At 35.7% G+C, this 15,053-nt stretch overlaps 1 protein-coding gene across 4 annotated transcripts; it reads right to left on the bottom strand.

Moving 5' to 3' along the window:
- Positions 1 to 1,985: 1,985 nt before the first annotated feature.
- On the bottom strand, positions 1,986 to 14,458 carry KERA (keratocan). 4 transcript variants are annotated; one of them, XM_001492740.5, is made up of 4 exons: positions 14,294 to 14,458; positions 9,117 to 9,167; positions 6,946 to 7,839; positions 1,986 to 2,978 (listed from the first exon to the last, which is right to left on the bottom strand). In XM_001492740.5, the coding sequence occupies exons 1-4, from the start codon at positions 14,343 to 14,345 to the stop codon at positions 2,806 to 2,808; spliced, it is 1,170 nt and encodes a 389-aa protein (XP_001492790.3). In that variant the 5' UTR covers positions 14,346 to 14,458; the 3' UTR covers positions 1,986 to 2,805. The 4 variants fall into 4 exon arrangements, with proteins under 4 accessions (XP_001492790.3, XP_023487130.1, XP_014592227.1 ...); XM_023631362.2 differs by having other exon boundaries at positions 14,128 to 14,452; XM_014736741.3 differs by lacking the exon at positions 14,294 to 14,458 and adding an exon at positions 9,331 to 9,672.
- Positions 14,459 to 15,053: the final 595 nt, after the last annotated feature.

The following is a 15,053-nucleotide window of genomic DNA, read 5'->3' on the forward strand; positions in this document are numbered from 1 at the left end:
TGAATTCTCTCACATTTGTCCACTTCTTTCTATTTCTACCACCACCACAGTGCCCTTATATTCCAAACTACCTTTTTTTCCCCCTGATTTGTACTGTAAGATTAAAATCCTACCCAATCTCCTCACATCCAGTCTTGGTTTCCTCCAAATTGTTTTGCTCACTGCACCAAGAAGAAACTTTTGTGTATATGTATATATCGTATGTATCTAGTATATATCTTCATCTACCTATATATATATCACATACATATGCACACAATAATAATAATTAACGCTTATTCAGCACCTACCATGTGTCAGGCACTATTCGAAGCATTTACACATTCTAACTTATTGAATTCTTACCATAAGGTAGGTGCTATTAATTGTCCGCATATAAATAAGGAGAAAGTGAGGCAGAGAGAATTTAAAGATTCTGCCCAGGACCACATGGTGGTGAAGCTGAGATTTGAACTTAGTAATTTTAGCTTCAGTGTTAATGTTCTTTACCGCCACACGATATTAACCCTTAATGAATCTAATCCCTTCTGACTTAAAACTCTTCAGTGACTTCCAAATTGTTCCTGGGGACTACAGAGTCTTTAAATGCTACTTAGAATAGTCTTCCCTCCCAACCTGTGTTGTCAAATACCTATTATTTTTTACGCATTTCCTTAACCATTATTTCTCTAGGGAATTCTTCTATCAAATCATTATTAGTAATCCTTTTGCACCATAGAGCTCTCTGTTATTAGCACTTATCACAGATAAAGTTTTACGTAAGTTTTGTGATTACTCAGCTAAGTTATGTCTCATCCACTATTGTATAAAGTGTATGCACTATTATATCCTCAATGTGTAGTATAGTCTGGTATATATATGGTACTCAATATATATTTTCTGGAATAAAAAAAAAAAGATGGAAGGAAGGAAGGAAGAAAGGAAAGAAGGAAGAATTAGAAATTTTAGAGTTGGAAAAGTCTAAGAGGAACATTTCACGACTTTGCTTCCAGAACAGGAATCCTTTTTATATCCTTTCTCTTGAATCATCACTCAGTCTCTTCATTCTCTGTTTGAACAGTTCCAGCGGTGGGTAATTCTATTTCAAGAAAAGTTGCTTCCATTGTTCTGTGATTCTGAATAACTATTAGAAAATTCTTCTTTAGGTGGAGCTAAAACATGGCTCGTTATACATTTCACCCGTGTGTTCTACTCTTCACTTTGGAGCTTCCTCGAATAAATTTTATCCCCTTTTCACATGGCAAGTTTTCAAGTATTTAAAATTATTATATTTCTCTCAACACATTCTTTGTCCCCAGCATGGGGATATCTGATTACCTATATTTTTATGACACAATTATATATGATATAATTTTTTTACATGATAGTAATTTGATTTCTTGCCTTCAGCCAGCATTTTTAAAGTTATACTCAAAGCACATTCACTGGTTTTTCCCTCCCACCCACACATAAGCTTTGGTGTGAAAATAGGTAAGCAACACCACACATTATATTCTCTTCTTGGGAATACACATTATAGAATAACATATTAAGTTTCTAAGAAGGTTTGGAGTAAAGTATCATGTTGGACTTTCTTTAATCTAGTGTTTCACAAATTTATATGATCTTGTGCTAGGAAAATATATCAAATTTTATAGAGTTTTTTGGAATACTATCTGGAAAAAATATATGGAGTTATGTGTTAATCTTTATGGAATATTTATTGTTTATAGCATATGTCTTACAAAATCAGAAGTCTAAAGTAAACCACACTTCGTTACTTAATGAAATCCTGGGTTATCTTTCTAACTCATGAGAAACAGGTGTATTATGTTAATTGATTAGAGTATAATTTTTTTCTTATATTTACTGGAAAGAAAGGAAAAATAAGGTAAGGGGAAAACATATGTGCATATATTCAAGTCAGAAAAATGGAAATAACTGTTACAATAACACTTTTTATTAAAATATGTTATTAACGAAACTTGCGAATAATGCATCAGAAATAAATATTTTACTTCTGTTTTATTAGAAAGCATTCACTCTTTTTATTTAAAAAATCCAAAAAACATTGGCAAATATGAGAGCTGAATAATTTGCAATTCAAGTGTATTTCAAGTGTTAAAACACTAAGATTCTGTTAGAAATATGTTATAATAAATGTGAAACTTAAGATGTTTAGTTGCTAGAGTACATTGCACTATATCTAGGAACAGCAGCTGTAGGAAATAGTAATGATCTAAAACTGACTGTTGCTCTGTTATTTGGTATTAAATGACTAGAACTCTATTGTTATAAAGTATTTGATGCATTTCATATCCGTTCTTGAACTAAATAGCAAACTTATACCTACAAAAGCTACTTAGCAATCTGAATTTAATAATTTCTTTATAATTATGGTAAAGAAATATCTCATTTTTTCATTTTCTTCAGATCTTACTGCCTCCTATTAGATTACTGTATTTATACTGTAAATATAGTATATGCATAAGTAATTTTGAACATAAACAAATACGTGTTTTCTATCGCATAACAATGTAGTTCCTTTATTTGGTATTAGTAAGCTGTGAAAGAGACCAAAAAAACTATCTTTGAGTTGATAAACTATCTTAACTCTGTGTCTGTTTTATTAATTAAAGAAAAGCAGGCTATGCTACATATAACTGGCGGAAGCATCTTTGGATAGAAAAACTAAGCTGCACAAATGAAAGTGATGACCAAGAACAATTGGAAATGTGGTTTTTGACTTAAACTTATGAATGGTAACCAAATTTCATGTCTGAAATATTAGCTCATTAAACCAATTTTAGATTGTTGAAGATGTGTTTAAATAACGACAGCCTGAAGGAGCCTGAAGCAGGTCATTAAATCCATTGGGATTGGTGGTTTGATTTCATTTCCATCCAGACGGAGATAGCGAAGATGAGGTCCATAACTGAAGATGTCTTGCTCTGCAGGCAGTGTAGTAGTGGTAGGACATATTACGGAGACATTCACATCTACGGAGACAAAGAAAGCATGAATGAATGAATTGGAACACAAGACACTAGGCATGGGAAGACCAAGAAGTATTGCAATGGTCCAATGGAGGGCCTAGTGGCCTGATCTATGAAAGTGGCAGAGACATGAACTATTTTTGTATAAGTTGGGGATCGTGAATATCTGTTTTATAAGAGTAACCCTGAAGATATGTGCAGCATGTGTATAGTTATCTCACTCCAAATTCAGTGATATTTAGAACAGAGCACTAGAAAGGACGTATCACTAAAAGCTGTGGTGGAAACAAAGGTGAATAAGAGATATCACTTGTCTTCTAAGCTTGCCGGTGAGATAAGCCATGCTTAGATTACTATAGGGTGAGACAGGTAGTATTTAGGGTATTAGAGGTGGAGACAGCAGTTCAGATCTGGTACTGAAAGAATGGGTAGGTGGATGGATAGATGGATGTGTAGGTGGAAACTCAGTCTATCACTAGAGAAAGTGCTTGAAAATTACCTTAAAATGCAAATTTCACATTAATAGTGTATGATGATAGTTTTTTAAAAAGTACATTTAACATAAGTTTGCATATATAATAGTTAGAAAACAACCTGGAATCTCCATCCATGAGTGTGTTTAATTGGAAAGGAAACATTTGCCAAGAATTGAATTACAAAGTATTCAAGCCAGGAAACATCCCATCAGCCTTTTCACATGGTTAGGATGTGAGAAATCATGCACCTGCCTTGGATGAGAGCCCTTGGCATGCATGACTATACTGAGATTTAGGAGCATTCAGGAGAGAAGGCCTGTTAAACTAGCAAAACTCAAAGAAAGATGTGTATTAGCTGATCTCAACCATGAATCTGTATATTGCCTTTAAATCTCATTTTGAAGATGTTTTGAGCAAGAGATCTTTCCTTAGAAGATAAGACCCACCTAACTTTGGCAATGGCCTTCCTTTGTGTCCTATTGATGCATACGGATTTATGTTGTATTGAAGGATTTTGTGCTTACTGAGAAGTTGCTTTGCTCTGATCTTATGCCATTTTGTGAATTCTACCAGCTAAAAATAATAATTCATATTTATATAGCAGTTTTGTTCTCATCAAGTTATTTTTCTCCACATATATTATCACTTTATCATCATACACCCTCTTTTTCTCTCAACCTGAGCATTACAGGAATAGTGGTCCAGAGAGGTAAGGCAATGCACACAAGGTATTTCAACAGGCAAGTGGCAGACTGAGTCCCAGCCTGGTCCTTTTCCTACTGGGTCCCATGTCTACTGGAGAGGTCATTTCCCTTTCGATGTGCTATCTCATTATTCTTATCACCCTCATGCCCCATAATCAATGCATGTCTCAATAAATGAAATATGAGAAACAAGTGTTCTATTTAATTATATTTTCACGAATTAACTCTGGTGTTTCTTAAAGAGCACCAAGCAGCGACTTATTTGAATAGATAGCATTTTTGCCAAATGTAAAGTCCCTTAAGTTGTTCAGAAGAAATAAATATTTCCATCATTTTTCATAAGAAAAGTTCACAGTCCAGTAAGTTCTGAGAACTCTTCATATAAAATGTATGTTTTTTGGAGACCACTTTATTAACAAGTAGAATAGATTATGTGGCCAGAAGAACTAAGTATTTTAACGGTTATTATAACACAGTGTGATATAATGGTGAGCCAATAATTCTAGCCAGGAAAATTTTTATTTTACATTTATATTTTTGGAATATAGAAATGACCGTGCTTGGTATCTACATTAAGAACCAAACAAATCAATCTTTCTTTGTTGATGTTGTTGCTATTAAAATTATTCTAATATTATTATCTTAGCATACCTCTACTGATAAAATGTTTTCTAAAGTCTTGCATTGTGGGGATTGAAGAATAATGTGCTATGATTATACTTTCTGAGTGGGAAAAAAAACATTTAAAATGAGAATGGCTGGGCTGAGGTCTGGGCTATTACATTTACTCTTTGTCCTCAGGCAAATATCCTCACCTACTTGAGCCTCAGTTTCTCTTCCTTCAGAAATCCCTAATAATAGCACACAAGGTGCTTGTGAGGATTAATTAGTGGTTCTCAAAGTGTGGTCCCTTGACCGGCAGCATCAATACTAGCTGGGAACTAAATTATTAGGCTCACCCTGGACCTGCTGTGTCAGAACTCTGGAAGTAGGTCCCAGCATCCTGTGTTTTACAAGCCTTCCAGGTGACTCTGATGCACACTAAGATATAAAAACAATTAAAAAATAGAAATATATGAGGAAACACTTTGAAAACTCTAAAATGTGAGTAGAGGAAGAATAGTTTTATTGTGTACCTTGTATCAGAATTTAAGTGTCCAGCATATGTGCCCAAATGTGTTTTGAATTTTGCTACCTCACTCTTAAACACACTTATTCTCAAATTCTCAGGGGAATCCCTAATTCTCAAACAGGGATCTATGTGGAATTCCTTTAAATTAACTTCCCACATCAAATGTCCATGAGGCTTTTGTTCCCAGATAAGGAATGTACCTGTTAAAGCACAGAACTTTCATCAGGAAAAATATTGCATATGTTTGGGTCAATATTGTTTGTTGTCCTATTTGTTTCAGTGAAACAGATTCAGCTATTATCATTTTTTTCCTGCTGCATCTTTTGCTTTTGACAACAGGATTAAACAAGATGTCTCATCACCATGGAAAAATAATTGCTGTGGCAGCAGCCTCCTTGTTAGTTCTTGGACTTTATGCTCAAGTAGGCTGTTAGAAAAACCAAAAAGTACCTTGAATAACTGAAGAGTACTCAGTGGGAAAATAGGCTATTGTTATAAACAGGATGTTTATGTGATTATTTGCTTAAATGAAACTTTAGTGAGTAATAACTGGGCAGCACAACCTTCTGACAATTATGTGTGTTATTTTCCTACAAACCATCTGACTGATTCTCACTTTAGGAATGTATTTTATAGGGTTATTCAGGAGGAGTATCCTCAAGATTATACTCCTAAAGGGCTTGTGCTGGTGTCAAGGATGCATGGATAGATGCCAGGCTGGTAGCAATACCCCTGTGGCTGGACCAAGATATTGTCCACTTCTACACTAGGTTCAGCCTGGTCTCAGTTGTGAAGATACCAAGTTTGCTTTGAATGTCTCCAGCCTCTTCTTTCTGTACCCACTAATTTTCTTGCTGGTACCTCTGCCTCCAATGCACTTTGCACTCATCTGTCTCTCCCTTATCAAAGTTAGTTTCCAAATGGAGCAGGTATTCTACCTTGTTGATTGCCATTAGTCCTAAGGAGATGCCAACCTCCAGGGGCATTTGTTTCCATTTCAATTGAGCAAAGCCTGAAACTACAGTATTGGTTCCCAAATGCATGGTCCCCAGAGCAGCAGTCTCAGCATCACCTGGGAACTTGTTAGAAATGAAAAGTCTCAGGCCCCATCCAGTCCTACTCAGTCAGAAACTCTGGGGTGGTGTCATCAATCTATGCACTCCGAAGTTGGAGAAACCCACTGATCTAAAGCAGAGACTCCAATGAGGCTGGTCTTGGGCATGAGCTGTCCTACAGTTTTTAGGACAGAGGTGCCTTCCTGATACCTCCTAAATCATATTCCTTCTATTACTATTCATGAGGTTGTTTGTACCTGGTACACTTTGTTAAATAAATCTACCTAGTGACTCAGAAATATTGGAATATCCTTGGAGTAAAAGGAAATAGAGACATTTAATTTCTCCAATAGGAAATAGCCTTCTGCAGATTATTAAAGTCCACTTTTTAATCAGCAAGTGACAATTTGAACTTTTTGGTTCATTAACACTATCTGTGAATAGACAAAACAATGCTGAAAATCGAAAATAAACTAAAACATATCTAAGGGCACATTAGTTGGGGGTAAAAAACCAACACCATTGCTACTTTCAAAGAAGAGATAGGGTAAATTTAATGCCCATGCGCATTTTAGTTAAAGACACACGCTGATGGTTACTTACTTTTAATTTTGTTATGATCAAGGTGAAGATGCTGCAGATGAGCACTGATTCGGGGAACCTTTGTGAGTTGATTGTGCGACAGTTGAAGATCTAGAATTGATGACACATTAAAACCACTTGAAGGGAGGCCTGCATCTGATAATTTGTTGTGGTTTAGCCTCAGGAAGGCCACTTTAGGAATCACATTAAAATAATTCTCTGGTATTCCTTCAATAGAATTGTTGTCTAAATATAGTTGCATTGTATTGGCTGGTAATCTTGGTGGCATGTTCCTCAGGGCATTTTTGGCCATATTTAGCTGCATGAGGTTCTTGAGTCCCTTAAAGGTGTCTCTTTGAAAGGCATTGTCTAATAATTTATTGTGCTGCAGGTCAAGAAGGGTCAGATTCTCTAGATTGCTGAAGGTCCCTTGAGGAATTCTGGACACCTTGTTTCTAGCTAATTGTAATTGTTCTAAACTTCTTGGCAATGGAGAAGGTACCTCCTCTAGCTCATTATCTTCCAGAAATAAGAAAAGCAGCTTCTTTAGTTGGCTCAGGGCTCCTTTTTCAATTCCATAGTTGGTGATTTTGTTCTTGTTTAAATTTATCCATCTCAGCTGGGTGGCATTCTCGAATGGCTTCTCAGGAATGGTTTCTATCAGGTTGTTCTCAAGATAAAGATACCAGATCCTTGAAGGAATAGCAGGGATTTCTTTGAGACCTCGATTTTCACAGTATAAAGCAGTAGGGAAACTGGGTGGGCAGAAACACTCTCTGGGACAATCGAAGTCATGCATAGTCCAATCCTCTGGCTCATTTACCTCATAGACCTGTCTCACACTTCGAGTCCATGCAGTATCTGTTATGAATAATACCCAGATGATGAAACAGATTGTGGTTGCCATTATAGTACCTAGAATAAAGGATACAACTGTTAAATGTTTGGAGATCTTGACCTTTAGATAATTGTATGCACCAAAATGGTTAGTAAACATTACTTCTTTGGAAGGAAGGTAAAAACGTTAAAATTTTATTCATAGATATCAGTTAATACACATCTATTTAGTAATCTCTATAGCAAAGCATTTTGCAAACACTGAAACTGACTCACCAACGTGTAGCTTTCTGGTTTTAACCCAATCACAATGAAAACTGAGAAATGGAAAGCAAATTTTAGGAGCTCTAAGTGCTTTTCCATTTCAAGCAATTTAATGCAAGGACGTTTACTGAAACTCAGAGTTGAATGCAAGAGTACAAAAAAGTGATCTTTTAATAACTCAAACGGAGAGTCTGTGTTGTTCCTAAGAAGTAGGCATATGCTTTTACTTTTACTCCTAAATGAGCAAACCATCTGGATGAGATTTCCCAGGCTCTTTGGCCCTAGAGCCAAAGAAACAGAGAGATCAAAGAACATTTTAGCAGTTTGTTGTGAAGGAAGGTTCTAAGATCTGAAGAAAAGTGTGTGATTAATCTCTTTCTCTGTTGCTCAGCTTCTCAGGTAAGTTTTATTTGGGGATATAGGGAAAGACTTCTAATATTATAGGTACACAATAAAGTTATTCAGCCAAGAAATTTAGATTATAAACTCTCTCTCTCTATATAAGTATGTATCACAATTAGGTAGGTAATATATTCAACTATGGCATTTCTATGGTTGATAAGAAGCAACATGTTTAGGATACAAGTAGAGCTCCATATTTTCAGTATGGCTGCTAAGAAAGAACAGGTTAAACTTGCTGATACACGATACGTATAAGACATAAACCCTCCCCATTGAATCAACAAGGTTACAGGTACAATGAACTATTCTAACAGGAAAGAAAATACATATATATAACAGCAGCTTTCTGATCAATGTACATTTAGTTCAACCACTTGATAATAAAGACGGAATAAATTTTACTGATCCCTTAGAAAATGATCAAATTAGTGTCATTTATGAAATGCTGATCTTTCAATTGTGCCGCTAAATTGAGGGAAATGACAAGTGCAGAGCTGTTTCCGCAAGCTGTCAAATTTCCTACGATTGCAGAATTCTGCTCTGGTCACCTTCCAATTGAGACACGTTAAAACATTCTTTTTTTCAGAATAGGGCTTTGCTTTAGCTATTGAAGCTGTAACCCTGCCTCTGATGAATCAGAACTTTGCAATCTTAACTTTAAGAGTTTTTAAAAGTGCAAAATAGTTTACCTTGCTGTCCAGGAATATACCGTTGAGTCCTGTATCTGGATCTGAAGTTTGCTAAAAATCGGTTAAGAAAAAAAAAAAAAAACAGTTTGACTAATGCGATTATGCTGTCAAGCCTCCTGTGTATGAGAAAAAATAAAACCTACTCTGCCCAGTCACCATGAGCACCTTTTGATCTATTGTTTCCACTTTGACAGGGCTTCAGAAGACCGCTTACCTCAATCTTCTTGGATCTTCTTCCTCCCTTTCTATTGGTCCCTGCTCAATCACAGTAATGGATTGTCCCAGGCTCCACTGTCGTATTTTTATGAATCCACCCTAATATAAATGCATCTGTGGTGCCAACTTTAACTCCTCCAACAACCACAGCATCTCAGTACCTAGGCAGCCCAACACAGGAAATTGACTTAATCTCAAAAACCTATAGCAAAAATTCAGGGCAATTTTCACTCTGAATTCACAGTTCCAAAAATGTTCTAATGTACTGATACCTAAAACTCATCTACCAGAAGGAAGCTGAAGGTGGTTTTGATTTCAAGTATATAAAAAAAAGGATTTTAAAGTGTTTTACTCCAGATGATCTGTTTTTAAAAAATTGAATACAAAGAAATAAAGGTCAATGTCCTCTGTTTATAGGGAAATATTTAGTTCATTTCTCATATAAAACAGATGCCAGAATTCTATTTAGATATAATGTATTTGATTAAGGGGAAAAGAGATTGAAAAATATATTTGAAGAATTTAAAAATGAAATCTGGGAAGCTATACCTTATGTTGGCACTAAATATGGTGTTACGCTTTTTTTTAACAAAATTGATTTTGTTTCTCTATTTTTGACTGGGAGCTTTATTCCAAGTAATTATTAAAATGAGATTTTTTTTCTCATTATAACAGATGTTTTGCATTTAGTCCATTGCAAGGCATTCTGTTGCACTGCTAATTTTTTTACTTTAACATATAAGTCTAAGATAATGTGTCTTCTGTCTTATATTTGAAAAAGTAATTATTGTGCCTTTTGAGTAAAGATGTAAAAATAATCTCACTTTCAGACATTATTCTGTTGATTGATTGTAATCATTTTGTTTTTCAAAATCTGTCTTATTCTGGGATCAAGAAGTTTAATTGATATGACTCGTTGAACAGTGCTCACAGAAGTATTACCAAGGGGCAGGCCCGGTGGTGCAGAGGTTAAGTGCGCATGTTCCGCTTTAGGGCCTGGGCTGTGCCGGTTCAGATCCTGGGTGCAGACATGGCACTGCTTGGCACGCCATGCTGTGGTAGGTGTCCCACATATAAAGTAGAGGAAGATGGGCATGATGTTAAAAAAGAAAAAAAGAAGAAGCATTACCAAAGATAGAACAGAGGGAAGAGGAGGGGGCACTGGATATTGTCTTTACACTCTCAACTCGAAAATTCATTTGAGTTTAATAGAGCTTTTATATTTTTATTTTGTTTTATTTTGAGGAAGATTAGCCCTGAGCTAACATCTGCCTCCAATCCTCCCTTTTTTGCTGAGGAAGATTGGCCCTGAGCTAATGTCTGTGCCTATCTTCCTCTATTTTATATGTGGGAAGGCTGCCACAGCATGGCTTGATAAGCAGTGCTAGGCCTGCGCCAGGAATCTGAACCAGGGAACCCTGAATTTAACTGCTACGCCACTGGCCGGCTTTTATAGACCAGGAGCTGATTCAGACATGATCCCTTAGTAGCTTTACAGGGACACTCACATCATAGTTTAAGAAAAAAAGCAAGTGTTGTTTGCTTTCTCACAACAATGATCTCTCTCTTCTGCATTTTTTTGTTTTCTCTTCTTTTTCTAAACACTCAGGATATAAACAACAGATGATCTTCAAATCTGTGTGGCTCCCTTCAGCTACTCTCCTATTTCTTAATTTTCTTTTTTTAGCCACTTATTTCAGTCATTTCTTAATTCTATTACACAAATGTTGCTACGTGTTCATCGTGGGAACATCAGAGCAGTACCCTGGCCACCTCAAGTCTTCATCTTCTGTTCGCCATTCCGCCCATGATCCACCCACCAAAATATGGCTTCTGATCCCTCCACCTTCCTAAAACTGCTCTGACAAGACTCAGCAATCATTGTCGCATTTACTAATCTATTGAAGTCTTTTAGTGTTTAGCTCACTTGACTTGTCTTTTGACAATTCTGACCTATCCTTTTTCTTAAATGTTTCTCTTAGTTTCTCTGACATGATTCTCTCCTAGTTTTTGCCCCCCTTTTCTATTGACTTCTTTCTGTCTATATCCTGAAACTCTCTGTTTCCTCTAACATTTTTTTAAAAATGCTTTTAACCTTTAGAGCCCTTTGAGATTCTGTCCTGTGTTCTGTGTTGTTCTCGCTCTATGCACAGGTCCTGTGAGAGACTGAGGTTTTAACCACTCCTCTGGGATGATGACTCCTGAGTCTGTCTCTCCAGCCCAGCCTCTGGAAGAAAACCTGGACTCCGGTGTGTGTATATACCTACTTTGTAGAAATTTCCTGTTGCATGCCTCAAAGACATATATCTAAAATGAAATTCACTCTCTCTCTGTACTTCTAACTGTTCTCATCATTTTATACTTTCGAGTGACACCATCATCTTATTCAGTCTCCTAAACCAGAAATCTGGAAATCATTCTTAACTCTTCCCTCTCATTTTGTGAGCATATGATAGCAATCGCATTTGAAGGATCCTGAAAGACGTGATATAAATAAAAATAAACATCTACCATGCTTGCTAGATTTGGTATCGTTGTTTCTAGACTAAAAATACAGGATGTTTTCCACTGTTGGTATAATCTCTGTCTGTCTATATCTTGATTTTTCCTGTAACGATCCAATCTACCCTCGTTTGATGAGTGATGCCTGGAGGACGAGGACTTAAACCCTTCGTTGGAATTGCTTAAGTGCAAGTTCAGTAAATTAAATTAAGAAGGTTGTGAGAATGTCTGAGTCATGTCAGCTGTTCCAAGAATTAATGAAGGATTCTGCCCAGTCTGATCTGACTCTGCTAAGAGAGACAGCAGAAGCCTAAGGTGTAGTGATGTGGATTTGGCATTGTCTCTCTAATGACAGGTTGATATTTTAGAAGCCCTTGGGGCTTTGGACATAGTAGGTATTTAGTAAATATTTTCTGATTGAGTGAATGAACAAATAAATACACAAGGCAGATGTACCTCTTTGATAGCCATGAGTTTTTTTATCAGATAAACTATGTAAATAGAAACCTATTGGAGAGCCTTATATATATGGTAAAAATAATATAAAGTAAAATGAAAGAACAGTTTTCCTTTTGCAACTTACTAGTTGTTTGAGTGCGCACAGGCTATTTAACCACTATACGCCTATGTCTACCCAGACTGCATCTGCTGTGACTACTACAAAGTGGTGTTTGAGAATTACATGAGACGAAGAAGGTGAACATGTCAGATGAGTGTAGGAAAATTTCATAGAGAAAAAAGCTAAAGCTCAAGGAGAACTCACAAATCATCTCTTCAAACTCCTTCCTTTTACCTATGAGGAGAATGAGGCCCAGAAATTTCTTTCAGCAGAAAGTGTGACAGTCGGCATCTCGGCTTTCCTGAAGACCATTGACATTTTAAAAGAGAAGGCAATGTGTGAGGGTATAAAAGATGTGAAACTCTAGCAGGATTTCAACTTTGTTGGCGTGTGTGTCTCCACATCAATGTTAGCAATGTTGGACTACTTCTGTGATCCCAGGAGCTTTGTTTTCGTACAGTTGACTGGACTTTTACTAGGAGAAATAATTTTCTCTTAATAGATTGATTTTAGCTTTGTGTGACTAAACTCTGTCAAAAGATTTAAAAATATAAAAGAAATCCACTAAAGTATATAGCTGACACATAAGCATATACATATATTATTGAAAAACTTTGTCAAAATAATACATTTAATATATTAAATATTATTATAATAACATTAATTACTGTATTAGTAATGATACATTTTAAAGGTCAAAACTACTACAAAACTGATAATGAAGATAACAATCCCCAACCCCACACACAACATAAGTCCTATTCCCAAGAGGCCATTACTTTCAACTTTATCATGGATTTCCTTTAGTATTTACTTTAATAGTCTTGTTTGTATTCTCTTGTTTGACTTCTTAATTTTAAACGTCAAGTATTTTCTTGTCAGATAAGGATTGAGCACATTTTCCCAGTCCCACTCCTTATCCCACCTGAAGCCATGATTCCCTTCAGTAACTCCTAATACATGAATATCACCAACTTTGATTAAGTAAATATTGTCTGCATACAATTTCATAGTGAAAAAAGTTAAATTATGCAGTATAAATATTATTTACTGCTAAAATAATCATTGCAAAATTATTTTAATTCCTTCGTTGTACCACGTTTATTTGCTATAATCATATATATGTAACTATATGTAGTATGCTCTATATACATATACAACTATTTCACTAATATGTTCTAAAATCTCAAACAGAACTGTAAAATTACTTTGAAAAACTTGTTGCACTCAGTGAGTAGGAGCAACAGAGTGTGCTGGTTAAAAGCCAGATTTGCTTGGGTTTGAGTAAATTTCTGCCATTTACTAACTGTGAGACCTTGAACAATTATTTATCTTTGCCTTAGTCTCCTCACCTGTAAATTAAGGATAATAATAATGAGGATAATAATAACAGTAATAGCAATAATACCCCCTCATAGGGCTGTTGTAAAAATTAAATGAGTTAATTTTCTAAAGCACTTAGGACGTGATAAAAGTGTTGAGAAGTAAAATTAGACATATTAGGTACACTTTTTTCTCCTGGGAGGTATTTTCCCTGAAATTCTATATTCTCCTACTTCAATCTAGTTTGCATGCTGTTGCAAGCCTAGATTTGCAAATCTGGCAGACTATAATCTTCAGGTTTTTTGTGGCACATTTCAGTTGTCTGATAGTTAATGACGGCTACAGGATTCCTCCTTTTCAACCTACACAGAGGTGTTATGTTTGATGAAAGTAAGCACAGTTGTATCTTACCTAAGAGGCAATTATTTGCAACAGGCACTAAAAAAATTCGTGCTGAATCTTCATTATGTTTCTTTCAGCATTAACTAAGTTTACTAAGATGTAAATTAAAACACACAAAAATCGCACTGTCTCTGCTGAAGTACTATCTTTTAAAGTATATTAAGGATAATACAACCTTTGTTCTCTGAGCCTCTGAGATTGTCGTGTCCTGGACTTCTTTCACTCATCTCCTGTGCTAGATCCCTTGTTACTTCCTGGATCTTGTGTTCTGTTCTTTCTTGGTTAACTCCACAGTCTTGGCAGAGTGCAGCCTTGGATCACTTCCTGTGCATCTGAGATACTTTTTTGTGTGTGAACTCACATGTATAAAAATGTGTTCATTCAGCCCACCCACTTAACTGATACTTTGACTGGATAGAATTCTAATCTGAAATAATGTTCCTTTCAAATTTTGAAGGTATTTGAATAAGCGATTGTCTTGTTGCTTTTGGAGTTGAAATTAAAAAACTTGATAAAATCGTGATTTTCAGTTTTCAGAATGTGACCTTTTCTTTTTGCTCTCTGAAAACTTTTGGGATTTCCTTTTGATCTTAAGTTTCTGAACTTTTACAACATAGAGATGTATTTGACTCACCCACCAGGTACTCAACAAGTCCTTTCAATTTGGAACTTGATGTCCATGTATTCAGTCAATTTTTTCTACTTCCTCTTTTTGTGAATCTTAGATAGGGCACCCCCTGGTGAGGCTGTCTAATTCTCTTAGCTCTTCTTTTCCACTTCCCCCCTCAAAAGATTTTTATGCTTTCTGACAGATTTCCTTAATTTTCTCTCCTGACCTTTAACATTTCTATATCATATATCATATATTCACTTTGGGAATCTGTCCTCTGGTTGTTCCTTTTCTAAAGCATTCTTTTGTTTTATGTAACTGTTAA

This window comes from Equus caballus, chromosome 28 (genome assembly GCF_041296265.1).
Source record: "Equus caballus isolate H_3958 breed thoroughbred chromosome 28, TB-T2T, whole genome shotgun sequence".
Taxonomy (NCBI): domain Eukaryota; kingdom Metazoa; phylum Chordata; class Mammalia; order Perissodactyla; family Equidae; genus Equus; species Equus caballus.

Bases quoted from the DNA above. Each gene is read 5' to 3' on its own strand.
- KERA (XM_001492740.5), bottom strand. From the start codon at position 14,345: ATGAGTGAAAGAAGTCCAGGACACGACAATCTCAGAGGCTCAGAGAAC. The intron at 7,840-9,116 runs GTAAACTATTTT...CCTTTATTCTAG, and splicing joins GTATATTCCTGGACAGCAAG to GTACTATAATGGCAACCACA. The intron at 2,979-6,945 runs GTAAGTAACCAT...TTGTCTCCGTAG, and splicing joins TGATCATAACAAAATTAAAA to ATGTGAATGTCTCCGTAATA.